The 27893-nt window shown below is 39.1% G+C and overlaps 1 protein-coding gene across 1 annotated transcript in view; it reads right to left on the bottom strand.

Annotated features, from left to right (window-relative positions):
- Positions 1-27315, bottom strand: part of LOC146599789 (amine oxidase [flavin-containing] A-like) — a 42004-nt gene extending 14689 nt beyond the window's left edge. Inside the window, exons 1-5 of the mRNA XM_085297894.1 lie at positions 27182-27315; positions 15211-15305; positions 13447-13584; positions 4359-4463; positions 3132-3223 (exon numbers count right to left, since the gene is read on the bottom strand). Of these exons, the coding sequence (XP_085154020.1) occupies positions 3132-3223; positions 4359-4463; positions 13447-13584; positions 15211-15305; positions 27182-27227 (476 nt within the window). The 5' untranslated portion in view covers positions 27228-27315. The remainder of the gene's footprint in view (positions 1-3131; positions 3224-4358; positions 4464-13446; positions 13585-15210; positions 15306-27181) is intronic.
- Between the last annotated feature and the right edge of the window lie 578 nt (positions 27316-27893).

Genomic DNA, 27893 nt, shown 5'->3' with positions numbered 1-27893 from the left:
CTGAGAAATGTAAAGGGAGTGTCCAGGATCAGTAGGTATTCACTTGTGACACATGACAAGCATATGTTCTTTTATAATCTTGACCCAAATCATATTAAAAGTAGTGGGAAAGAACTATTGTCTTTCTATAGCAGAAGTTACTTAGAGCTGAATGGCAACTCAAAAGATAAAATTTCTGCTTAGAGAACTATGGTTTTTAACTACGTTTATGAAAGCCTGGTGTGACTTGAAAATATAAAATGAATTTTTGCTAAGTTTTTGAATATGTCTCTGTTCAATGTGTACATTAAAACTGGAGTGCCACAAAATAATCAGCAGTAGAAGCAGTCTTGCAGAGCAGCATGATACAACATAGATCACTATAAACCCAGTTCTGCTTCTAATTCACTGACTTACTAAGAGGAACAGTAAAAACTGGAAGAGGAAGAGCCAGCACACTTGCAACAGAAAGGGTAGTTCAAAGTGACTGTGTTTGTAGATAAATGGCTCATAAAATTCATTGTAAAGAAAACTACAATGGAACAGTGAGCAAGAGAAAGCCCAGATGGCATACCTCACATCACACAGATGTAGAGCAGGATTTAAGCCAGCATATTTTCAGAGGGAAAGTTTTAGTCAGTAAGTTTCAGGCACAGTGCTCAACCATAGTCAGAATGAAAGGCAAATGAAACACAGCCGAACAAATAATAGATATTGAATGTAAGAAAGGGTGGTATTTTAGAATAGCATAGGGGACTTGCACAGAAAGGGGGGATAAAAGTGCTAGTATGAGCACACTTCTCTTTGCCTCATAATGAGAATAAACTGAAAAATGAAAAAAAAAAAAGAATATTTCCAATTGTTGGCACTCAATATCTCACACTGTATGTATTAAAAAAATCACCCTCTTCTCTGCAAAAAAAAAACAACCAAAAAATGCAGTGTGATCCTTTATAGACAGAAAAAAGGCAGGCTGCATATGCTGCTCACAAAGAAGGAAGAACTACTGATGATGTAGAGGGAAAGAACAACCCTGGTTGCATGAGACCGTGTGGTTTAAGATCCTGAGAGGAATAGGCAAGAAAAACTGCAAATTAGGACCCCGGACTTCAGAAGAGCAGATTTTAGCTTCCTTAGGGATCAGCTTGGCATGATCCCATAGGAAACTCCCCTGGAGGGCAGAAGGGCCCAGGAGAACTTGCTAATCTTTGAGGATGCAATGTAAGCATGGCAGAAGGCCAGCATGGGTGAACATGGGCTCCTGACTAAGCTCAGATACAACACGGTACACAGAAAGAGGAAGCATGGCCAAGATACTTGGGAGGAAGACAAAGACATTGCCCGTGGGTACAGGCGTAGAATCAGGAAAGTCAACGAATTTGGAGCTGAAACTACCCAGGGAGGCAAAAGGAAAAAACAAATGTTGCCTCAACCGTCTTTGTTGCCTTGTTACCCTACAAGAGTTTTAGAAACCCAGCAGCTACTATTGCTGAAACAAGAGGCAGCACTGGAACTTTTAAGGAGTTCCAGAGCCAAAGGCTGCTGACCTCCGCACCTTGGGTCTCGCGTTCCCCCTACCAACTGCATGATAATGGGAAAATAGCTGCCCTGTGGCATAGCGTACTGCTCTCTAATCTGTCAGCTTCATTTTCCTGCTCCACAGCACACACAACACAGCTCTATGAGTTCTATGAGCAGGCACATATTATAATCACATATATTTACAGGAGAAGGCATAGCCAGGAGTCGGAGGACATCAACTCTCCTTCTAGCCTGCTGAATGGCCTGGGAAGCCCCTCTCAGTTCTTTTAATCCTTTTTGCCTTCATTTCTACGTCTACAGGTGATCTTTGTTCACATGCAGAAAGTGTAGTTTTATTTATAAGGTGATGCTTTTTCTAAAGCCAAAACTGAGTTTACTGAAATCCTAATGAGAAGAGCAGCAACTGTCACTTTCACAGGGATCTGCATGCTGAGACAAACTCTAGGTTTCCCCAGCATCTTTAATCATACCTACTAACTCATACAGGCAGTGTGTACTATCTTATCCTCCACAGGGTTTCACCCAGTGCCTAAAAAAAAGTCTATCACAACAGTCAGTCTCATCTCAAATATCTTCTACTCCTTCATTGCCTGAATATATCTGCTGTCTCCCATCTTAAATTATGGACTCTTTGGGAGAGATGCAATACATTTCTGTTGTGTGTTACATAGCATCTAACACTATGGGGTTCTGGTCTGTGATAAAAACACAAAGACATTAAAATAAGAAAAATAACAGATTATAATAAAGCTTAGACAACTCAAGTTACTAACAACAGTTTTTTTTTTTTTTTTTTTTTTTTTATCTATCCTTTATGGATAGCACACCCTCAGATACGCAAAAATATTTCAAAAGACTTGGCTGAAATTGATGTTCTGTATTTAAAACTGTTTTATACCATTATGGTTCGTATACGTGCTCATTTATATCTCATCTTTTCTAATAACGTCCTGCAGACTTTATACTGAAATATTTATTAATCTCACTGAAGACCATAGTATTTTTCCCCTCCTTCCAAGATTTCATGTCACATTGTGACAGCTATCAAACTCTCTACAATGTCTTTCTACAAACATCTACTAATTTTTATTGATCTTTGTGTCTGCCTTAATTTTTCAGTCTCCTTTTCTCTACCACTTTCAAAAGCTATTGTTTTACTGCCTCCATACCACTAGATAAAAAGGAACAATTGCTTACCTTGCTATTCATGGGATATCAGGTGTTAGAGCAGTGTAATATGGCACTTATGACACCATACATTGTTAATGCATTCGATGCATCATCCACATTGTTTCTGTTTCCTTTCCTACATTACCATTGTCTGTGCTATACAACCACCCTTGCCTTTGTCCATCCTGAATCACATTTCATCAACTTTAGGCATTTCTAACTTCTCAGGCTCATTCTGCTTTTTGGAGTCTCCAGGTTTTTGGTAGCCCTCCTGCCCATGGATGTTTAGCCCACAGAAGATTTAATCACATCCCATCTGAAGTCAGTGGGAACATGAACAGCTCTCAGTAAGTAAGTTTTGTGCAGCTGTGTCTCAAAAGTTGCTATGAAGTCAATATCATTCTAAGGCCAGATTTCAAAGTGAATAAAGAGTTTAGTACTTGGTCCAGCAAGTGTTATTTATCAGCTGTTCCATGGTCATTTTGTCCCATTCTTCAGCATGTGGAGCATCCCATGGTGCTTCAAGAGGAATCTAAAGACAAAGACAAAATGCTCAAGAAATTATTTAGTACTATATCACCCACTACCTGTTCATAGCTGGTTTGTAGTGCAGTAGGGACTCATATGCTGGCCCAGATTTACTTTTGCCCTTGGCACATAGCTGCAAACCTCTAATAAGTCCACTAAATGAAACAGTCTCCATTCACATCTTTGGCATGAGTTATACCATGACAACTAAGTCTGCTTTATCTGACCGATGAACTATATTGATAACCAGCCTTTATATTGGGAATCACTTCCACTGGCTCTTAGCCATCTAGAAGTGAGGCTTCCATTCAAATTCAGTTTCTTGGTTTCCTTTACAAGGTGAGGGAAAATTTCTCTCTCCAGCGAGAGATACGTTTAGCTGTAAGACAGGTATCTGAAGGCATGTATGCCTCTCTGTTGACTAGAGAGGGAACAAAAACAACTAGATAATATTAAGTGATTTTTAGACAGTTAAAGATTTAATAGTAATCCATTGCATGCAAGTACTACAACACACAAAGACACTAATGTATATTTGACCTTTTCCAAAATATATATTATTTGAGGAAAAGCATGCATATTATGCACAAATATGATTCTGCAAAAGCACATACACCTGATGAACATACTTGGCTGGAATACAGTTGCTTATGCTTCTCAGCTATTGTAAGGTGAGAAGTTATTGTAAGGTGAGACCCTTGGTTTGCAGCAACATTTTACAGCATGTGATGGACATTTGAAGGATAACATGACTCTCCAGGGGCTGCTTCTTGTACACAGGAAGTTCTGCATTTATACTACTCGAATTCTGAAGACATTTACTATTTGAGAACTTTAGAAACAAAATTACTCTGAAGCCAAACCGGAACCCAGCTCAGGCAGTTATAAAGAAGAATTATCATTGTCCTAATAGGTTTTCAGTCGCTGGAATGTTTTCACCAGGCATGAGAAAGTACATGTATTTAGACTCAACATCTTTTTTTTTAGATCTTTCAGACATTTCTGGAACTTTTTGTACCCTTGCTGTGAGATAACAGCAAAACAAATAACGAAAAAAGTCTGCCAGACCCCTCTGCAAGGTTTATCCATGATGTCATCGGTACTGTAGGAAATACATACAGTTTATATATACAGCTTACCTCTTCTCCCAGTTTATCCATGGTTCTCCAGAAGTTATTGTAATCCAGATAAACTAAAGGATTCCATGTTGGAGGAGAAATACCTATTAAATTACGTGATTTTCCCTAAAATACACATAAGAACACAAGCAAATGAAACACAACAGAGCACATCTGCATTATTCAACAAGATACAATTCCCAGATTGATCACATAGTCACCGTCTGTCCTAAAAGATCTAAAATTTAAGCAAGTTTTTTGTTTTCTTTTTTGCTGCATACAAGTAAGCAACAGAATGCATGAAGATAAGCATGAGGAAAAAAAAGAGAGTTGAGCTGATACTAAAGGGGGACAATAATTCTTTCTTCTTCTCCCAGTGGCGGACATCTGTTCTAAGTAAGCAGTCAAACTCTGGGTTAAGGGGAGTCAAGCCACAGCCAAGTAGGTAATATTCCTTGTTCCTAAACTTTCTTCATTATTACATAGGAATGAATCTGAAGCTTGCTTGTTTTGCTAAAATGCGTATCCTAAAATTTTGCAGGGGCTCCAATTAAATTTTTAAATTATCTAAGTACCTTAACCATGTATCTCAACTATAAAAAGAAAACATCTTTATGATGTTCTGTACATTTGAAAAAAAAAATGTAATCAATACTTAAAACATGTATGACAGAACTGTAACAGGAATAGACTGTTTCAGATAATCCTGTAATACAATGATAAGTGAAGTAATCTAATAGCAGCTGGCTCTTTGTGATAAATTTAATCTGAAAGGGTGATAACTTTAATCTGAAAGATGGCTGGATGAACAGGCAATATTTTCTCTTATTAATTTGCTTTGATTCTTCTTCCACATAAATCAACAGCAAATCTCTAATTAGACCTCCTCAGTGTTTGCTGTTTGGGATGTCACAAATGTATATATGAGGTCATGTGGCAGCATGCAGTGAACATGTTGAATCACGACAGGTATAAGATGTTTTGCTAGGCTGTACATAATACACTGTTTAGTGCTATGTGTACCATGCTACCAATCGCATTTGGCAGATAGGAGTCATAGCCTAAGTAAGAGGCTACAGTGGTGCATATGCATGAGTCACAGACTTAGGGACAGGCATATATGAAACAAGAGCCAACTGTGCCATTCCCACACTGAATTTATCAGTCTTTCTCACTGATAATCATGCACACATGTGCAAATAAATATATTCCAGATATTCTGCAGAATATGTTTCTGCAGAGATCAGAAGGAAAAATAAAAGGTGAAAGACAAAACTTGAAGAGTATATTAAACTTTCAAACTTGGTAAAAGCAGTAAAATAGCAGTAAGATAGGCCCTTTTTCAGGGCAACTTCTGTCATCCCTACTGCAGGTACCATGGAGAAGAGGCAGTTGGAAGAGTATATTGGTAGAGGAGAGGGGTCTCAATGTGGTAAATGCCATGTGGTCTATCTCTCTGGAGCCCAGATGTGGTTGTCCTCTAGGTCCAGAGGATGTCTGAAGGCTCAGGCCCACTCTGGGTGGCCAGAGGAACACATGCTGCACCTTCTCCCCATTTTCAGTGAGGGTAGCAGCAAACTTACTCTTGCATTTATTCTAGACTACAGTTTTGGATCCAGGTCAAGCAAAAACACAAGCTCTTGCTCTCAGTACTTAAATCAGCTTGAGGACCAAGTGATCGGAAGGTGGTGGGATATTGTTTTTTTTTTTTGAATCTTCTTTTTAACAAGACTGGATTTGGGTGGTTACCTCTGGATTTTTGGATATGTAATCTTAATCTTCTGTTTCACGCTTTTTTCCCCTCTCTCCCTTCTCCATTTCTTTTTCTTTCAGGGAGTTAACTTGAGGGATGGTGTGTGTGTTTGGAGCTGGAAGGCAGGGCATGGAAGGTTGCTCCAGCCTTCTCCAGATGCATCTGCATGTGCAAAACACACTTCTGCCATGGTAAGAACAGAGAAAATGCTTGTATGAACTACCAGCAAGAGAATCTTCCACACAACACTGCCGCTTCCCTTTCCTTTAGCAATAGCTCTCACAGTGTCAGTTTGGAGTATTGTGTGTTCAGCCACAGAAGAGAGGATAGAAAAATGCATGCACATTCATGTTCTGCATTCTACAACTCCTACTTTCAAAAGTTGATGCCTTATCGGTGAAGTCTCAATAGGAAGCATTAATACATTGCTAATAGTTTTCTTCTTATTGCATAACTCTGTTTTTCAAAAAGATCATTTCATACTGCTCCTATTAGACTTTTTACTTCCGTCAGGAATGCAGGTGCTATCAATGTGTCTGTCTTGATGTGCTTTAAAATTAACAACCCTGCCTTAGGCAGAGATGAGGTGCAATCTTGTCAGGCCACCTAACAACAAGTAAAGGTAAGTTATTATTGAAGTTTTGTGATGCCAATATTGCAAGGACATAAAGAGAAAAGACAAGCCCTCAGTTCAAGAGTAGAAGTGAAAACTTCTTGAAATTTTTCACAGTTTAATAAGACCCTTTTTTTCACACAGCTTGCTAATATGGTAATCGCAGTTGCATATGAGTATGTATGTAACTTGTACATACCTCTCACACCCTTGGGCTTACTTTACTGAAGAAAAAGCACTACTTATTTAAAAAATAAAGCTAAAAAAGTAACTTACTCTAAGGTGATTTTTAAAAGCTGTTCTCATTTCCTCTCCACCTCCTCATTCTAACTAAATCTACTCCTTTTATTGATTAGCCTGACAAGTACTTCTCAGTAACTCTACTACTGGGTTCATGCCAAGACAGCTTTTCCAACTCCTGGTCTTGACTCTATTGTGTTAAACAGCAACAGGTTCAGGAACTCCCAAATGATCATGATTACTGCAGATGGAGTGATTGGTAAGGCAGAGAGAATCTGCTCACTGTCTGGCTAGCTAATGTTTTATTGTAATTTTCCTACCACTATACTAGCTCTTGAGCTAGTTTTAAAAACCATGACCACAAACTCTTCTGAGGACTGATCACGAAGTTTTATGATACCAGCCATTGGTGTGATATGTGTCACTTTGGAGATTCAATTCTCTGCTATTTTAAAAGGCATATATATACTTCTATTATTGACCTGAAAATACTATTGACCCTATATGCTCAGTCAATGGTACAGCCCAGGAAGACCAATGGGAACATATATTTCATTCTTTCAGAACTATGAAACATCAAGTGATAATTAATATAGTCCTCAGCTGGATTACCTGCTGGTTTCGTTATGGGAAAAAAAAAAAAAAAAAAAAAAAAAAAGATGTAACATTAGTAAGATTAGAGCCCAGGGCAGAAAAAGCTGTAAAAAATAACAATGAAGTCATAAAGCCCTGGAGAGACTAAGGCTGAGCTTAGAAAGTTTGAAATAGTTCATATACGCTTTAGCTCTTTGTGCAAGGGATCTAGACCTATAAAAGGTCCCAAAGTGATCAGAAGAAAGCTCAGTTCTAAGAAATTTGTTCCTAGCATCCATCAGAGAGATAAATAGCTAAACAGCTTTGGCCACATCAGTTTTTCAACTGTCTTACAAAAATACATCCATGAGAGGGGATAAATCTAGGCCAAATGACATGGGGCTACTAAGTTACAGAATCATAGAATCACAGAATGGTTGAGGTTAAAAGGGGCCTCTGGAGATCATCTAATCCAACCCCCTTGCTCAAGCAAGGTCATCTAGAACACATTGCCCAGGATTGTGTCCAGACAGCCTTTGAGTATCTCCAGGAAAGAAGACTCCACAAATCTCTCTGGGCTTTCTGTTCCAGTGCTCTATTACCCTCACAGTAAAGAGGCTTTTCCTCATGTTCAGACAGAAATTCCTATGTTTCAGTTTGGGCCCACTGCCTTTCATCCTATAGGCGGGCAGCACTGAGAAGAGTCTGGTCCATTCTTCTCTATACCCTGAATTATTGAAAACAGGCAAAAAAGTCATGGGAAGGACAAACTATTCAGCAAAGAAAGGTCAGGAGTGCTGGGTTTTTTTCTGTTTTCCCCCTTCTAGTTAGAGGCTTCCATGAACATTTTTGCTAGTTCTCCAGAACAGTAGGAAGACACAACTGCAGGCTGTTCATTGCTTACTTCCACCCCGTCTAAGTTACTAATTTCTTTTTAATATTGCCTTCCTACTAAGCAGACTTGCTCAGGCTGCCTGCTTCACATAGAAGCTCACTGCAGCTGGCAAGATCTTGCAATATTCCATTTTTAAACAAGTTTATAGTGTTCTGATTCGATTATTTTGAGAACTACTGTTTTCTTAACTGAAAGGCAAATAACCTACTGGCTTTGTTCCCATGCTAACATAAGGCTGCCTGACTGACCCACAGAGTTTATCTAATTTTTTCATTTCCCAGTGTGTTGAGTGCTTTCCTGTAGACCTCAGATTTGAATCCTGCTGCCTGCCTAGATTAATGGCTCCGCATCGATCCAAAAGAAACAACAACCCCAAGCACTGTAGCTCAGAGGTTAGGAAGAATGCCTTGCAAGATTTGTCTTTTCCCCATACAGGGCTATCCTCTAGCTTGTAGCTGAAGCTACAGGAATTAAGTCCAAACTACCCCAACTGATTAAGACAGGTACGATACTACCCTGAGTTTCAAGGTGGGTAAGAGCAGCAGACAGTTTTCCCAGCCTTAAGAAAGGCAAAAATGGTTCCTGTCCATCAGGAAGCACAGGAGGAGCTGTCACTGACCCTAAGTGTAGGCACTGCTACTACCCTTGGGCCTTGCACAGCACACACAGCTATCACGGTTGCTCCTTAACATGTGAGCCCTCCTTCTGCAACCCTTCCCTTCCCCTCACTGACTACCTCCAGTAAATAACCTGGAAAGTATTGCAGTGTCTTGGTCTTTCTGCATTTCCTGTGCCTGAACTGCAGAATTACAGCAGTCTGCACATCCTTAATCACAGGCTTACCTGCTGCACATTAGTCTTAATCTTAAGGCTAGATGAAGAAAGGAAAAGACTATTTGGTAAATGTGAAGTATTACATACAAATGCTCATCTCCTGTCAAAGCATTACCTTGCACTGAATATGGTGAGCAAAACAAAAATCCTTATTTAATAATTTTACATATACTGGAGCTGAGCATTGACAGACAATAAAGGACTGCAGTTATATGAGAAGGTTTAATACCACAGTAAGGCACTAATGCCTTTATTTTCTAGAGTCTTCCGTTAATGTGAAAATGAAAATAGCACACTGTGTGACAAGGTTCCTAAAAATAAAAAGCTATCTGCCCCTTTTGGAAAGGGGGAACTCCAGCACCCCTGACTCTTCTCATTCCTAAAACATGCTTTCTGAATTATGGGACAGTAGCCACAGAGCAATTTGGCTGGAAAGAAAGTCAAGTATCTCGTAACAAAATCTACAGGTTGAAGGTACAGATTTAGAATGACAGGATGTGGCCAAATTTGTGATTCATATAAAAGAAGTCCACATGTTACCATATTAACTGATGGGAAAGAGTGAACAAAAATATAAAAAGATAAACAGCAGCTACATATCTGATTTTCCAAATAAAACTGACTACAAAGGAAACCTGCCTACACAAAGCAACACAATATTTAAAGCACATGGTATGTGGAATTTTTTCACATACATATGGGGAAAAAATCCTTTCTGAGCAGAGCAGCTCATGAACTCACTCAGGAGATTTTCACTTTCCCTTGGCTGCTTCCTCTTCTACAATAAACAATTTCCCCACTTCCATCTAATTCGGTCCAAGCTGCATCCTGGAAGGCTTCAGAAAGAGCAAAACTAAACTTATTAATATGATAAACAAGAGACCAAAAACCTCTTCATTTGGGGATCCTGAGGATTATATATGGTTGAATAACTGTCACACAAAATTTAAAGCCATGTTTCGTCATTATTCAGAAAATGCTCATTCTTGTCTCTGAGAAAACCGCTGCTGGATCGCAAACTGCAGAGATACACCCTTGGGAATAAAGCTTCCTTGCTGACCCTGGCTACATGATTTCTGACAGCCATTAACTGACAGAAATAGCAGATGAGATACAAGAAGATAAGTTTTCAGTGATGCCTTTCAAACTTGAAAGACAGCAGTTGGCCCACAGCTGACAGTTTGTTAGTCCAACACATCAGTCTTCCAGATGAATATTTATGTTCTGGAGTAATGATCTTTTAATACCAAATCACCTAACACATTTTCTATTATCTAGGAAATACTACTACTGTTTGGGTTCCAGAAGTACCTTTAATGAATATGAAAGGTGTCTCTCCTCTCTCTACAGCCACGAGAGCACAAATCTCTGCCTGGACAACTCACCATTGAAGCATACAAACAATAAGTAGGAGGCAAAATGTACAAGCCACAAAATCACAGAGCCCCAAAGATCACCATCAGCCTAGCTAGTAGTCTGTACTGAAGTTTGTTTTCGATAGGTCTCATGTAGAAATGGGATGCAAGGAGAAGATTCAGAAGCAAGGGGGCCCTAAAAACACCATGACTACACAAGTTCTCAAGGAAGAAATAAGGAGAAAAGCAGTAAAAAAAAAAACTTAGAAGGGAAGAAAGAGACTTACAGGAACAAGAGTACCTTTATTATTTATTTAGGGCTTAAGTCTGCTCATACTTGGAGACCTTAAGGTCCAAAAACTAAGCCTTTCTTGGAGGCCCCAGTTAGTTCAGCAGGAACACTATGCCAAATCCAGAACTGATTCACAGCATATCAGGTAGCTGAATAGTTTGTAATTCTGCCTCTTGCTTAGGAACATGCATCTACTTCAAAGAAAACTTACAAAATTACATGGTCATTAATAAGGACATGAAAATACAATATATGATAAAAAAAGGTATAGTTTCAGTGTCAGAATAGATTAAGAGTTCAAATTAATGTAACCCATTAGCTCATTTTATTTAACACACAGATGATAAATGCCTTCTAAGGAGCTAAGAGACCCATGTCTGAGCCTAAATTAAACACAATGGGCCAAACATTCAGCTGGCACAAATCAGCCCAGCTCCCTTGCTGTAGAACTACACCGATCTTACACCAGACAGTCCAATCTATTCTTTGAATACTGTGGAGTGGCTATGCAATTATTTAAAATGTGACTACTTTGTGAGCACAGCATGAAACTGGCCTATATGGAGAAGTTAGAGTACCATGTCCTAAAACTTCCCAGTATGAATACATTACTCCAATTCCAGCAAAAATCTACAGGAATAAAATAAAAATGAAAACAGTTAAGGAATCATAACATAGCCTTGCCTACTGTCTATCAAGTACATCAACATTAACTCTTATAGACTTCAAGCCCTGTTCTGACAAAGTCCGATAAGTACCAAAACCAAAGAGTATAAAAAAGTTAAGAAGTAACAGTCTTTTGAAAGCAAGGTAAAAGGTAAAAGTTGTTTTTGAAGGAGACATTCTTTAAGCAGGTGAAAGAAAAGATTTATGGGATATGGAGATGGACACTCACACCTAATTCCTGTGGATCTTAAGTCTGTCTCCCCTGTCCCAGTCTTTCTCTCTAGATACACACGTACAATATACCAGAGTCTGCATATAGAAGGGGGTAAGCTACGAAGTGATAATTATATTATCTCTTTATTAATTAAAAACATTTTTGCAGAGGTGCTGGTACTACATAGATAATCTTTTGTTTCAAGAATTTTCCTTAATTATGTTTCCACTTCACTGCCCTCTGCAAGAACAGAATCACAGCATCTCAGTTGCTATGCATAGCCTGGGAGTGGGAAGACCTGAAAATAAAGGTGAGGGCTAAAAAACTAATATACGAGTCAGAAATTTTCTCTGAAGATAGGTTTCATTTCAGTTCACTTTAGTCACTTACATGCTAGTTACCTATTCAAAAACAGCTATCTAAAAATCCCTCTGCCCCATATCTCAGACATGCAGCTTAGAATAAGCCTTGGAAGATGCCTGTTTTTCATCACTAACTATAGAGAGAATCTAAATTAGTCTCAAATTAGATGTTCAATTTCTAGATATCCAAATTTAAGCGAGATGAATCCTTTTCTAAGGGCCTGGGAGGGATTTTAATAGGCTTGAAAAGAAGCAAGTTGCGTAATTGGGAGAAATAAGTTATACAACTGTCCTATAACATTATGTTGTCTAACGTTGTGTTATCTAACAGTATCATACCCTTGGACATAAATCATATTATAAATGGCATGTCTTACGTCAAGCTTAAGAAAGTGAAATTTATTATTTATTTGCATTGGGCTTGGATTTCAGAACTAGAATTGCCCTAAGTTTCAGTCAAAAATTTCTGTTTCTCCTGAATGACTTCCAGTTGTTTCTATGGGGTAGCCCGGGAAGGGGAAAGGAGGGACAGCATGCAGGAATCAACAGTCTGCTAGATTATTGCATGCTCAGTGATAAGACTGGCTTCCCAAGTGCAAATTGGCACTCGCTCAAACAGCAGGAAACTTAGACAATTGATCGCCTATTGTCTTTGGTGTCACCACACTAGAATGCAAAGGCTTTTCAGGAAGGCCTCCAGGAAACAAAACAAAACAAAAAATAAAAATAAAAGGAAGTTGTGTGAGTGCTACTATTTTGCTAAGAGATGGACATGGCTACAATATAAATTACTGCCAAAGGAGTAGGTCTTTGATGTTGCTTTCTTCTGGCTATTTGGGTTGGGAAGGCATCACATTAAGTTTTTTTCTTCTTGGTTCATAGACTTTATGACAAAAATACAACAGAAGAATGCAAAATAAAAATAAGATGACATCTGTGCAGTTAAACACAGTTGATTCAGATGCTTCTGAGCAGATCTTTGAAGGTTAGGAAAGCAGGATCTGAAAGTCTGGGTAGCCTCCCAGAAACCCGAGGAGAATTCTGTACAGGATATGGTTAAAAAAATAATTAAAAGTGTCAAATCTGTCCCCAATTTTTAACTGTCATCAGTCTGATTGTACTATTTACATAAGAAAACAAGAATTATTGATCCAACTGCTGATAAGTCAAAACAGAAAAAATAATACTTCAAATAGATGCATACTGGATTACTAAAAATGAGGTTTAAATGGAAGACTTTTAATGACTGCCAGTAATTTCTGAAGTTCAATGTTATCTTCAGGTATCTGAACATGAAAGATATAGTACCTACCCTCCTATAATGGATGGCAGAGCCTGCTACATTCACTTTATATGTCTCAACACCTAGCTCTTTTGCCAGTCGGAGAATCCGATTTTGGGTAGGTCCTACATACGATCCACCAACATCTACATAATTCACTTGCTTGTTCTGTCAAAAGAAAGAACAGAAAAATCAGAAGCTTTGTGGGAAACTCTTCAATATAAGTATCTAGAATTAGGAAGAATTATTCCATATTGCATACCACTGCAACTATATGCACAGGAGATAAAGCATACTGACTGACTTAAGAGCACACAGTTTTGTTCCCTGTAATGACAGAGACACAGACACCACATTGTCTTCACTCCATCACACAGTTGTGTGTAACTGGGTTTAACTCTTGTTTAAATTTCACTAGTTTTCAGAATTAGCTTTTTATTCACACAAAGGACATGAGAATATGAAGAAATATCCAGCTGAATCAATTCTTTTATTAAAAGACTGACCCCACTTTTTCAGAGTTGATGTTATTTTTTTCATCATTGCACAACCTGTCTCACTAAGGGTTTTCTTCTCTCTCTGTGTAGATGTCTGCTTAGACTTAATGCTGTAGATGCTGAGCACTGCACAGGTAGTATTTGGAAAGAGTAATCTCCTTTTCTGTACAGCATGCTTTGGCTCCAGCCCAGAACGTTCTGGCCAGAAGCCTCCAGCTGTGCCTGCCAGCAAAGGTGCTCCACACGTCCCTCAGACCAGCATCTGGGGTCTGATGCTGGGAACAAAGTGAAACGTTTCACAGACACACACTCTTAGGAGCAGGCTGAAGCCCAAAGACAGTAAGTCTTTTTAACACTGTTTATAGTGAGCATTTCAGGCTAGGCATTTTCAGTGTCACAGAGAGAGGCTGTTTATGTTTGTTTCTAGGACAATGGGTTCTGTTGAAACGCCACTGTTTAGCTCCAGTTCCCAAGCAATGGTATCTGACATAATTTAACCCTCCCCTACATTTAGGCTGGGAAACAGAGGTAATGTCTGTATTCCACTACTTTGCACCTCTGGTGATTCATTGTGTCTTTACTTTTCCTTTACATGGCAAACAAGTTGCAGTCCATTTTTTAGAAGCAGGAATGCTATTTCAGATAATTTTAAGCTGTGTTAAAATGCATGTCTGAGCTACAGTGATGTTTGACCTTACTCAGGCTGTTTCCTATAAGGTTTTTTGTTGTCATGTCTACTATGGCATACAAAGTGGGATGGAAGTGAAAGGAGAAATGCTTTCAGACTCAGGGTCTCAGATACGTTTCTCTCTGTAATGTTAAAGGTGCAACAGATCCTGCCGAGTACAAAGAGTATGGACTAAGTGGGTAGTTCTTAATGCAGATGTTGAACATCATTTTAAACAGCCTAAGTTATCCAAGACTTCTGTGTAGGGCTGGCAAATCTGACACAGGACCCACAAAAGATCTGCAGTTGCCTGAAAAGGAAACCGGAGACCAGGTAGTGCATCCTCAGCAGTTAAAACAGCACTACACACTTATTGTTAGACACACGGATCCTGTTTGATGACTCTCAGGGTCACTTACAGACCAATTTTATAGTGTCTCTTGTTGGGAGGCACACTGGCATATATTGAAATGCAGCCCTTCCAAACAGGGCTCTATTATTTTACAAAAATGACCACAACTTGAGACATCTGTATTCTTCAGGAACTCTCTCCCACTCCGCCCACTTGCTGACGATGCCAACCCTGCAGACCAGTATAATAGGGATTTAGGCATCTCATGAAGCACTTACCCTAATAGTGAATGTCCTTCCTCCAACTCTGTTCCGGGCCTCAAGAACCACCACGTTAAGCCCAGATTCAGACAGTAATTTGGCTGCTGACAAGCCTACCAGAGAAAAAAAGACAGTCCTTTAAAGCAAGTGCCAGCAATCAATCACCTACATGGTCAAAAAACCTTTTGAGATAAACAATTCAATTAGAACACAAATTTCATCGACAGAGATTTCAATACTGCTTTCAAAAATCCTGAGAGAAGTCTGAGGGCTTCTTACCACAGAAATTATATGGCTGCTGCTTAGCTGCATTTTATAAACATCAGCATAAATAACATTCCACAGACGGAATTTTCCTTTTCTAGATTATCAAAATCTCAATTATTAAGGGATATGCATCTAATTCTTAATGTGTGTGGGGCATAGAAAGGCAGAACCAAACCCTTTGGGGCCTGCAGTGCTCAAGTGGTAGAAACAATAATATACTGAATAGGGATATTTCAGCAAGGTCTGCTTCCAATTTCTTCTCTCACTTATCAACCCTCCACTCTATTCCTATCCATCGTCCTCATTCACATGCAGAAGGAAAGTCTGCTTCACTGTCAAGATTCATTTTAAGCAGTGGAGTTTGACCACGACAGTCAAATGGGCTGTATGTAGAAAATTATAAAAGGAATTACCATCTCAGTAGAAATCATCTAATTATGAGACTGTGTGATGGAGGCACTAGCGACAACCAAAAATTCAATAGGACAGCAGTCCTCTTTACTTTTGATAAATGTGAACTGAAATTGTAAAAAGCAATCATGAGTTTGCGAAATCAGATTATCCCATTGTCCTGCGGGCCAATTTGGCACCGAAGCATTGTTTACTTGGAGTTCTTTCCCCTCCCTAAGTATACAAAAGCCAGCCGTATTGATCAGAGCTTTCCAACAAGATACCCTGCAGTAAAGAATAATATTACATTCATGTTTATTACACTACTTAGAAATGTGATTAAAAGCAACTGTTCATAAGCCCACAAAGAAAGTACATCTTAAAAGATCAGAGGATAGAAATGATTCTAAGGTTCTGGATAACATTAATGGTGTTCATTTATACAGAATAATCCATAAGCTTCGGTGCACATAGTCTTTTAACAGACAAGCAGAACAGCATTCACTGGAAACCAGAACTTAGGAAATCCATACATCTTACATTGGCAAAAGTGATATATATTTTCCACATTCACCTGAAGATAACTTTAGATCCTTTTATCATATTTAGATTACTGATGAACCAGAAGTATACTTAATACTTCCAACTACTTAATACTCTAGTTTTTGAAAATGCTAGTCAATTGTTACTGTAGAGAACATCTTCCAAATTGACCTCATTTCTATCAAAAGTTTGGGTTTTTTACTGCATGAAAGGTGTAGAACACTTATAATTTAATTCTTTAATCCTTTCGGTGATGATGTTCTCCTCCCCTTCAACATAAATAGAAAACACAAGCTTAATGTTGTAAACACAAACTGCAGTGTTTTGTTTCAAATATATATACTCATGTTAAGAAAAATGATTTTTCAAAATATGCAGTGGCTGCTTTGATAAAAAAAATGGTTTTCTTGCATTTCTAAAATAGAAGCTTGAGTTTCTCTATCAGTATAAATAGCTTTATACAATCAGGCATGAATGGATAATTCTTTGACAAGAAAGTTTACTATAGACATATTCCTCTGAAAAAAATGCATGGTATGTTCACGTGTTACCTTATCTGAATAAATACCTTTGTACAATCAGGCACGAGCAGATAATTCTTTTATAAGAAAGTTTACTATAGATATATTTCTTCTGAGAAGAATGCATAGCATGTTCACGTGTTACCCAATGGAACATGAAGCAAAGAAAAATCTGGCTTAGATACTAAAAAAGAATTGCATGCAACTCCACTATTGCCCACATTCCCTCTACTCCTAGAAAGGGCTGTCGCCCTTATCTGTCATTTCATGCTATATCTAATAGCTATATACATGTAACCCCTTCTTAGAAAGAATAACAGTCACGCTGCACTGCATTAGAACTTAATGCTAGTTTATAGCTTAATTATATGATGCATTCAAACAAAGACAGTTAAAGGGCGGAAAACAGGGGATAATACAACTGAAATTTGCTAACCTGGTTGCTTGAAGGTTGAAGCACAACCTGCTGTTGTACTTCTTTGCCCTCCAGTCTTACAAATTTTGAGTTTCATTGCTGTCAACCCAAGTGTTGCTGTAGATACAATTCTGAAAAAAGGTCTCTGAGCTCAGAGACTGAGAAAGGGCAAAAGCTGCACCAGGACAAAGATGCTTATTGACAGAGGGCCCAACTGAGAAATAAAAGCCATACCAATTACAAATCTTGCAGGCCCAGTGAGACAGCATAAGCAGAGGCAGCAATGATTTTAACCTCTGACATTGTAAAAGTTTAAAGTTGAAGATTAGACCTGGAAGACTGAATTTAAAAACTGTGCATTTATATTGAAAATGCAGAAAAAATAGCTCAATCCAAGATAAAAACAATTTTATCTTCCCAGCTGAATAAAACCACCAAAAAAGACAGGAGATGGAAGTGGGGAGAAGAGGTAGAGGTCAACCCAAATATGTTGACTGAAGGGTTTTATTTATATATTTAAAGAATGGGAACAATCTTCTTTCAAAATAGGGGACTAGCAAGAGCACATGAACATTATCTATATTTGTATGTATCTGTCTGTTGAACTCCATCCTTCCATTCTAGTTTGAACTGAAGTGCACTAGATACAAGCTTTATATATGTGTACCTTAAACAACGCCACAGACCAGGAAGCCTATTTGCTTTTGATACATAAGTATGATCATCCTCAAAATGCATTGCATATTTTCCTTTTATCTTCTCCACAGCTTAAATTTCCCAAGAGCTTTGTCATTGTCCTAGTATTCTCCGTAGAACAAACATCTGAGATTGATGCATTTCTTTGCAACTGGGGAGTTGCCAAGGGAGGGCATGTCTTCTCATTCTCCTTTTGCAACGCAAGCATCACTGTGGAGTCATGGCAGCCCTCAGGCATACATGCACTCCAAATCCAGCCACCGTACGCTGCCAGAGGCAAGACAGATCAGCCAAAACCCAGCTGGGTGCTGCAATCTCTCTGGTCATAGTCAGGGCTCAAGCAAGCTATTTTAAAGCTCCTTTGTGTAGGCCTATATTATTGCAGCATGGGCAGGCCTATCACAGCTACCACACATGGGTGTCTTCTCCTTCCTAAGTTAGGAACTGATGCTTGTGCTAGGTGAAAATGCTGCATGGATGAGCATGTGCTGGGGTCTTTTTGCAACTGCAGTGGTGACTGCTTCACAGACTGTCCCTTTTCATCATGCTTCACAAGGCGATGCTGTCATCACCTCTCTCATCCAAGAGTTTGGCTCCCAGCAGCCAAGACTAGTGTTGTGTCTCCTTGCCTCCTCTATCTCCTCCAAGCATATCCTAGAGATAAAGCTGCAAGCCATCCCAAATCATAGCCATACTCCTTCTAGATCTCACTCTGATGCTATGAATTAGAAATGTACTACTTGTCATGGTATGATGAAGGGAGGCTGCCAAACCCAGGCCTCATTTGAAGTACCTGGCTATAGAAGTTCATTTGTTTTTAGATCAGCATAAACAAAGCAAGACGACTTATACATCTTCCACAAGGGTTTCTATGGCAATCTCATACTGAGCTCCCTCTCTCTGAAGACACCATACAAGCAAGCACTATTCCAATCGATTTTGCAGTGCTGTTAAGGACTTAAAATTGCTGCTGTCACAGATTGTACTGCTGCTGCCTCCATTTCTGAAAAAAGGCATTAACCTATCATGCAAACTAGTTTCAGGTGCATCAAATCATCATGAATTTATGCCAGTCTTCAGAGTACCAAATAAATACCATGGCTGAAACATACAAATGCTGAATAAGACCGAGTTTTGTATGTAGTCAGAAGGAAAATAAGATAAAGTATGTTTTTAGCTTATAGGAGAGGGAGGTTCATCCCTACAGATAGGACAAGAGACCTGAACTTCATTTGCCAATGGAGCCACAGAATATGGAAAGCATTTTGTCATTTCATAGGAAATTTTTGAGAATAATAGCAAGTTGCCTCAACAGTGAGGTTGATATAGGGCACATAAACAGAGCGCTGCATAAATGGTAAGAGGGGAAAAAAAGGTTACTTTATTGAAAACATGGTAGGACAGTACAAAATAATACTACATTCTACCATAAATATCTTTTCATCTGGACTCTGTAAGCCCAGTATAAACAGATTTACTGATACGCCATAATCAGCAACATTAATCATTGGTATCTTACTTAGAGATAAGACTTCTTACAATGCATACTGAACACACCCAAACATGTAAGGGCAGTGCCCACACAAGGTAATGAAGGACAGTGAAGGAAAGTGGTGGCAATCTGATACCATAAAAATGTCACAGTATCAAGCAAAGAATGTTTCTGCCCATCATAATATCAGACCTGGAAGTACTCAACTTCTTAACTCCTCTTTTTCAGATTGCTTGGATCAGCTGGGCAAGTAACTAGATATCAGAGCTGAAGATTGGTCCACCAGCATTCTGGAGGAACAGGAGGTACAAGTGATCTGCTTCGTCAAAAACACTCTGAAGAGCACAGTCTTATCTCTGTCATCAGTCTATCTTCTCGATGCCAAGTAAAGTCCCCCTGCTGCAAATTCCTGTGCTAGAGGAGTTCTTCCATTTGGATTAGTAGCAGCTGGTGTGCCTATGACATTATAGCACAATGTAAAAACATCACACTGCCTCAAGACACCCAAATGTTTGGTGATGAAGATCATAATACGGGTATAAAGTGTGAAAAGTGCTGGTGAGTTCATGTGAGGCATTTCAGCATATTAGAGAGGCTTGATTTTTAAGGAACTTTTAACCTTTCGAATGGGGACCACTATGTATCTGCCATGTCAAACACAGCAAAACAAAGGCATGGAAAATTCACTGTTATTGTTCTAAAGGCAACTGTCTCCAGGTTTTCTAGATGCATCATTTCCTTAGTTGCTAGTTCGTCTGACAAAATGTGTTTGCCTTTATGTATCTACTACTGGACAGAAAGTTTACCAAAAACAACTTAATATGATATTACTTCTTAAAATCCTTGTTAATCCACTCTACTGTACTTGAAGTGAGACAATAACTTTACATGAAAAGCTCCTATCTCATTATTGTAGTGTTCTGGCAGCCTTTAACTGAATAATTTAAGAAAAAAGATCTTTGCAAAAGTCTATTTTTTTCTGCTTTTAACAGTGGAATATTTTTAAAGCTTTTCCTTTCATTAATACACATCAGTGAAGTAAGATAGTTTCAATATAGGCTCAATAAAGTTCCACTATAACAGCATGCTAGTGCTGCGATTATTTTTACTGTTTCACTGATAGATAACCTAATTGTTTCCAAATACAATTGAATAATTAAATCTGGCAACTTTTTGAATAACAAGAACTGATTCTAGCAGAAGTCTCTTTGCCCAGTAAACATGAACCTGCCTACATGAGATGGAAAACATTTCTACTATGACCTTAGGGTAAAACGTCCCTTCTGCATCTCCTCCTCCTCCCCACATCATTTTCTTCTATTTAGAGTTCTCTTACACACCATGGTATTTACGTAAGTTTTAGAATATTGGCAAAATATACACTGTTTCACCAGAGTTAACTCCAGAGAAACCACTGATGGACAACAGCATACAAAAGATCACTCACCAGCAAAGATGAGCAAAAGAACTTACTAACTTAACTACAACCCATTAAATTTTGCACAAAACAGCAAGTTGAGTAACAGATAAACAATGCTCACCACAAGTCTACATTCATTTCTTCTTTCAGTCTTGCCTAATACCATAATACCACTAACTTTGTTTGTCAAAAAATCCACATTTTATAATTCCTTAAGTTCTTTCATTATCCTTGTTCAAGTCTGTTCAATACTAGGGATGAGACTGCATTTATTTATTTTCGCCATTTTCAGATAAATGATTTTCCTATATGTCAGTGCTTTTTTCCCTCCTCAAAAATAACCCAGTTGATTCATCTAAGATTTCAACCAAAAGAGAATATGTATTTTCTATCACAGAGTACAACGTTTAACTGAGAACAAGTCAGTCTAATCGGTTTAAATGGTGCTATTGTTTAAACAACTTGAACAAATGCAAACCTTGTTCTGAAGTGTACAAAGACAGTTTCTCATGGCAAATATTAATAGAAACACAGTGGACAGGAAAAGCGAATTATAGGCTTAGGCTGATTCGACCCTTACACATACATTCACTGTGATTTTCAAGTTCAAAATCACAGAAAAAAGTAAACTAGTATAAAACGAAGCACAGAGTTAAAAATGGAGCACCCGTCCTATCTTTATGTACAAATCAGACAGCAGGCAGAATAAATTCCTGCCTGTTAAAATGATGCTCTTCAACTAAACATGTATGTGAAAAAAGGTTACAACAAAATTATGATCAACATAATTTCCACAAATATCACAGAAGTCAGCAGTGATATTCCCTCAAAACATTTAATGCCAGTCGTCTGCATGTTTTCATTATGCTGGAATATTTAGTATTAAGTCCTAACTACTAGGCCTTTTACTAGTGGTTGTAAATAATTCAAAGATTTCAGACGCATCTAGTTAACAGGAATACTTGTTCCTACCTTTCAACAACTTTCAACTAAATCTGAGGCGTGGTGCAAAGTTTAGCTTTCAAGAGCAAACTGTAGATTTACAGTGCTTTCTTAGGAACTCTGAATTTGCTCGGTAATGAGTCACACTGGTGTATGTACTATTCGTGCCAGACAAAATCAGCACATTCTTCCTTGAGTAACAGGACCAGCTGTAACTGTTTGGGCTACTGCTTGAGTTAGATAACTTTTATAAATGACGCATTCACCATAGAAAACTGCATGAGGAAGAAAATGATGAAAGATGAAGAAAATGCAACACATTTATTATATAAGCAGATACAGAAATATTAGTAATTTTAATAATTTTATTTTGACCACAACTATATATAATCTAGCACGGAGCATACCACAAAGGAGTGTCTTAAACGAAAAGCGTGCCACATGTCACATTTTGTACCTTTACTAGCAAAATATTAGAATGTGTAATAACTAAATGCTATCATGGGCTTTAAGTACTTACAAAAAGGGAGGTATTTCTGCTTATTTGCAGGTGTTGTCCACAATGTCCATAAAACTTTATATATGGGTTCAACTGTTTTGATTATGCATTGATTTTTTTACCTGATGACAGTCAGGTTGGGGAACTGAGAGCTCTGTAAAACAATGCTATTTATTTCTGCATCCAAAAATGGTACCAAATGTGATGCCATTATCACTGATATCAGTGTTCCTATTAGATCCAGAAAGAAAATGCTGAGGAACTGAGCAGCCAAAGTTCAGCACACAGTGAATATAAACAGCAGAACCCAGGCCATATTTTAGGAACAACCTACTGCATGCCTGCGGGTCAAATTCTGAGTAAATCTGGAAGCAACACAAAAAAAGGCTACTGGAAATTACTCCAAATTTAAAAAGGTGTGATGGATTATATCTTCTATCAGTAACTGTGTATTTGACAGTTTATCTAACACTACCACCCACCAGTAAGTTGGCATGCTGTCAAAACAAACAGCACAGTATGCAACATAAGTTCTGCTGTTGTTAGAGCAAGTAAGGAAAACCTATATTTCCTCATTAGACAGTACTTCACACAGAGACCACAGCCAATGCATGGATAACTCAAGCAGTAATTCTATTGATCACAGAGCATGCACTAGGAGATACCAAGGCAGTAGCACTCTATCACGGAGAGAAAAAGAATCCCTAATGGCATTTCATACATTTTCTTTCAATATAAAGACTAATTACTACATTTTTGTATTCCCACTTCTCCTATAATTTGTGGTCCTTGGACTTGTACATAACTGTAATAGGAAACACTGCTGTTTCCTGCATGTGGCTGGCAAATCTAAGAGTCCCCTTTGTTCAGCCATTGGATCTCTCTGCTTTAAACTAAGAACAAGTGTGTTTTCACATTGAAAATTATCCATGTCAAGGAACGATAACCTTCAGTGCAAGTTTCAGTTATGGCTACATTTCCGTTTCACTCTGTTCTTGTAACAATGTACTCAAAATTCTTCCAAAATATATTTTAGTACAAGTTCTTTTGGACTTGCATGCTTCTGGCTATATTTATCCAAATCTGATGGATATCTGTTTTACATCATGTAATAACTCATTCTTAATTCTGCATGTGCTCTTTTGATAAGCTAAGTTTTCAGTATCCAAAATTCATGCTTAAGGTGAGGTTGGTGTGAATATTACCAAAACTTTTCAGTGAATCAGTTAGGGTTTTCACTTACATTCTCTTTTGACAAATTTTAACTATTTAAGCTTGAATTTTTGCTGGTGTTTTCAGTCTGATTTTTTTTTCCCTGAAAAATCTTGGCTAAAATCGGTTGACTACTTGTAAACCTCTAGGATACAAACATTCTTATGTGATGTTGAAAAACAACGGACCTTCTCTCCCTCCTCACCCTCTTCTTCTGTTTTGGAAGTTCTAGCACTGACTTCAAATTTGGCAAGGTCTTTGAGTCAACATAGTGCATTTTGTTATCCATGTGAAAATATAACCCAATAAGGTTAGTTAGAAAGCTCTGAGGAATTACAAATCATATGTAAGCAGCAGCCAATTTCTAGATCTTAAACACTAAAATATCTGAGGGTTCTTCCAAAACTCTCAGAGCACTTAATGTTGCCCAGTTGTTAATGTGCAGACTCCAAAGAGTGACCGAAAAAGACAAATCTCCTTGTAACCTCTCTCACATCTCAAAGCAACTGGGTATACACCATCCTATGGCTTTGGAGACAAAATATAACTTTGCTTTTAATTGTGGCCTTAGCTTAGCAAGCAGGTAATGAAACTTCAATTGTAATAATGAATCAGAAGGTATGGATAATAATTTGTTGCATAAAATGGACAACTTCTGGAATTTTTCAATAACTACTGCAGTAATTAGTCCACACAGAAGTTAAAAACTTACTAATACTATAGTAACGCATTAACTGAATTGGTAGAGGTCTGTCTGATGGAATGTCAAACACACATCCACAATGTGTCACATGTTGTCAACTTTCTATGTTCAACAACTTAGACAATTACATAGCTGAAACCAGAATACATGAGGAAAAGATCAAAATCAATCCAAACTGGACTCTTCAGTTCACTAGAAGACCCTATAGTTAAGGGATGGAAACTAGATTCAAAAGTTATATGGATGAATTTCCCATAGGTAGGGAAAGATCTTTATGTATCGGTTCATTTAATATGACGGAGGCTAAGATGTTATAACTGTTGTTATCTGTATCAGAGATACTATCAAAAAAGCATGACGAAAACACGTTCATAAGGCCATTCCTGGTCACCTGCACATTATTAACACGCACAGACACCTAGAAAGATGAATTTAGCTCAAATTTGGTAGCTCCCTCTCCTTAGGGGTCCAAATATACTTGCTCACGCAGTCTGGACAGTTTGAACACAGTTCCATAGAGTGTATCAGAAAAAAAAAATAGTGGTACAGGCTACCAGAGCCTGCTTGTTTCCTACAAGTACTTTCCTCACCGTGAAATACTCTTTGCAAAACCCTAGCTTGTGACTTGCTAAGTGCAGAGTAGATTGTGTCCCTGTGAAAGACCTCATGTCTACACGTGTGCACATAGATGCCAGTAGTGTGCATGAGAAGAATGCATTTGCTAGTTCAGAACTTGGCTGTGAAGACCTTTACCTATTTTTCAGTGAAAAATAAAGATCTCCAGAGATGTCAGTCAGGATTTGAGCTTCATTTTGTTAGGCATTATACAAACATTTTAAAAAGCCTAATCTCAGTACTGGGAAGCTCATACTTAAGATAACAAGCAGTATGCCTTATATATATTTCATGCAATTCCAGTAAATGACTATCTCAGGTTTATCCCAACATTTCCTATCCTTTCTTGTAAGCATCAGGCAAGGAGTATTTAACTCATAGTAGGAGGATAGAAGAGAGAAAACTTGTCCGTTTGAGAAAGCTGCAAGTATGTCTTGGCAGCAACAAGTCAAGGTTTGAATCAGTGAAATGCAGAGGGTGAAACCCTGCGCACACTGGAGCAAGTTTTACTATTTACCTCACAAGGACCAAAATTCCAGAAACAGCTTATTTATTATTATTATTTTTTTAAGATCAGAAAGCATCACTGTCTAGCCCTCTTACACAGCTGCTACGTTGATACAAAAACAGTAGTGACAGAAAAGCTGTAAGAAAAGCAAAAGAAAGTAAAAGGTGATAGGAATTAGGGTGCACAGCCATAAATAGTATGACATACTACAGAGAAATTAGTCATGAAATAAGGCATTTATTGTTCATTTTTCTAAGACATTTTCTTAAAATGATGTTTGTTCAAATTCATAAAAGGTAAACACCAGTTTCTATGCAACTGGTATGACATGAGAGTTTCCACTGGCAAGAAAAATGTTCCTGTATCCAAAGAGTCCTGTGACACATTTGTTTGTTTTCCAAATGTTGCTTACAAATTTTCAGGGACTGTAATACCTCATAATTTCCTGCTTGGATCCATTTCAGACTCCAGAGTAGGCTCTAATCCAAGGAATAAGTGTTCTGAAGTAACTTACTGGTGCTCACACTAGTGTGCCATGATACCAGCTAAATAACGCTCAATGCACTTTCAAAAATGCTACCGTAGGTTAGAAAACCAAAAGAGCAAGGCATCCTCCAGGGAAGAGGAGCTTCTCAGAACTTAGTAACTGTATTAAAAACAGAGCACCATCAGCTGCACACAGTATGGTTTGTAATTCCCTCAAAGGGCTCTGTGGATTACAGAAACCTTAAGGACAAAGAGCAAATGACTTACGTTACCATGAAAACACTCAGGCATCTGGTGAAACAAAAAGGCAAGCTGAACCTAGGTCCGAACTCTTCCTTTCTGCTGGAGGATACTACAGATCATTTTATTTACTAAAAAAACCTGTAACTATTTAAATAATAATTTACAATAATGCAATTATGTAACCGACATAATTTTAAAGTAAACAACATGCTATTTTATGCATTAATGCATTGCGGTTTAAAGAAAGGGAAGCCTCTGATTGCATCTCAATTCTAATAGAAACTGTTAGTATCCCTGCAATAGGAGCAGTAATGATTGGAGTACTACTGAAGTCACCCTGTTATGCAACTCACCTTTTCTGAACTGTTAGTGAAGTAAAGACTCCCTGAAAACTGAAGCCTGGCCAAAGCTGCTAACACAGTATTTATCCGACGGACAATGCAAATACAGATTTTCTGTAGCATAACAACATTCTTATCTGAGGTACCATCAGAAAAATGGCTTCTCTTCTTAAGCAAAGAGAGAAGGGACCAGCAAGGCACTCAATACTGCTAAAAGTAAGATCTGAACAATATTTCAGGAAGTTTGGGGTAAAGCGTGAAGCCTCCAGCACAACTAGGGAACTTGGCCATCTCCCGGTACAGCTCCTCTCAAAGTAACAAAACCCAAGCTGCTTTTGCACGTACTTCCAGACGTCTTTCTGCAGTACTCATCAGGAGAACACAAGGACCACCAACGCAAGAGCCACCTCGAAAACCACAATTCAAAACCAGTGCCTTCGCTGTGACGCAGAAACCCCAGGCTGCACTCCACACCTGTGCGCTTTCCCACAGACCTTCTCCCAAGCACGAAGCACAAAGCAGCGCAAGGAGCCGCGAACACGCACTGGAACACTGCTCCGAGTTTCCCCCCGTTCTTCCACGCACCTGAAACCCCGGGGGCACCTAGCGCCCCTGCGACCCCCCTGCGGCTAAGGACGGCGGGGGCCAGGCGCCGCTCCCACGGCCCCCCCGGCTGCGCCTCCCCGCCGGACCCACCTGAGATGCCGCCGCCGACCACGACCACATCGTATCTCTCGGCCATGGCGCTGCCTCCCTCCCGCGGCGACACCGACGGCAGCTCCCGCGGCCCCGGCGCGGCTCCGGCGGGCGGACAGCGCCGCGCCGGCGGGCCCCACCCCTGGGCGGGGCCCCGCGCCCTCTCCACCAATGGGCGCGTTCAGAGGGCGTGGCGACGTCCCTTCGCCCCGCCCCCCCGCGAGGGGAGGTGGCCGGGCCGTGCGCGGGGGAGGTGCTTCACCGAGGAGCGGGGAGGGCGGAGGGGGGGCAGAGAGCACACAGCAGCGCACCCACTGCGGGGGTGCAAGAGCTCCCGCCATCCTCCATCAGTAAAAGCTATTTATTTATTTGCATTTAGAATGCATGCTGCCGGTGGTTTGGGAGAGGAGGAGATCTGTGGTCGCACAATTACAGGCTGCAGCAATGTAGGAGTCTTAGCTTTCTCTGGAATCAAACAGATGCACTCAGTCTGCTAGTTGGGGAGTGAAGTGCTAACCTTTACACAGAAACAGCTTTCCCAAGACTGTATCTGAAATAATAACTGGCCACCAAAATAACAGTTTTGTTTGTACTTCTACTATAGCTGCTGATTTGCAATTCATGATGCTTGTGTTTTGGGGCATTTTACAGCTCACACTTTTTCTTCTTTTCTTTTTTTTCCTTTTTTTCCCCAGAGCTGTAAATATCACTT

Source organism: Rhea americana, unplaced genomic scaffold (genome assembly GCF_003343005.1).
Source record: "Rhea americana isolate MKP2758 unplaced genomic scaffold, rheAme1 scaffold_132, whole genome shotgun sequence".
Lineage (NCBI taxonomy): Eukaryota > Metazoa > Chordata > Aves > Rheiformes > Rheidae > Rhea > Rhea americana.
The sequence above is the reverse complement of the archived record's forward strand: the minus strand, read 5'-3'. Positions and strand labels throughout refer to the sequence as shown.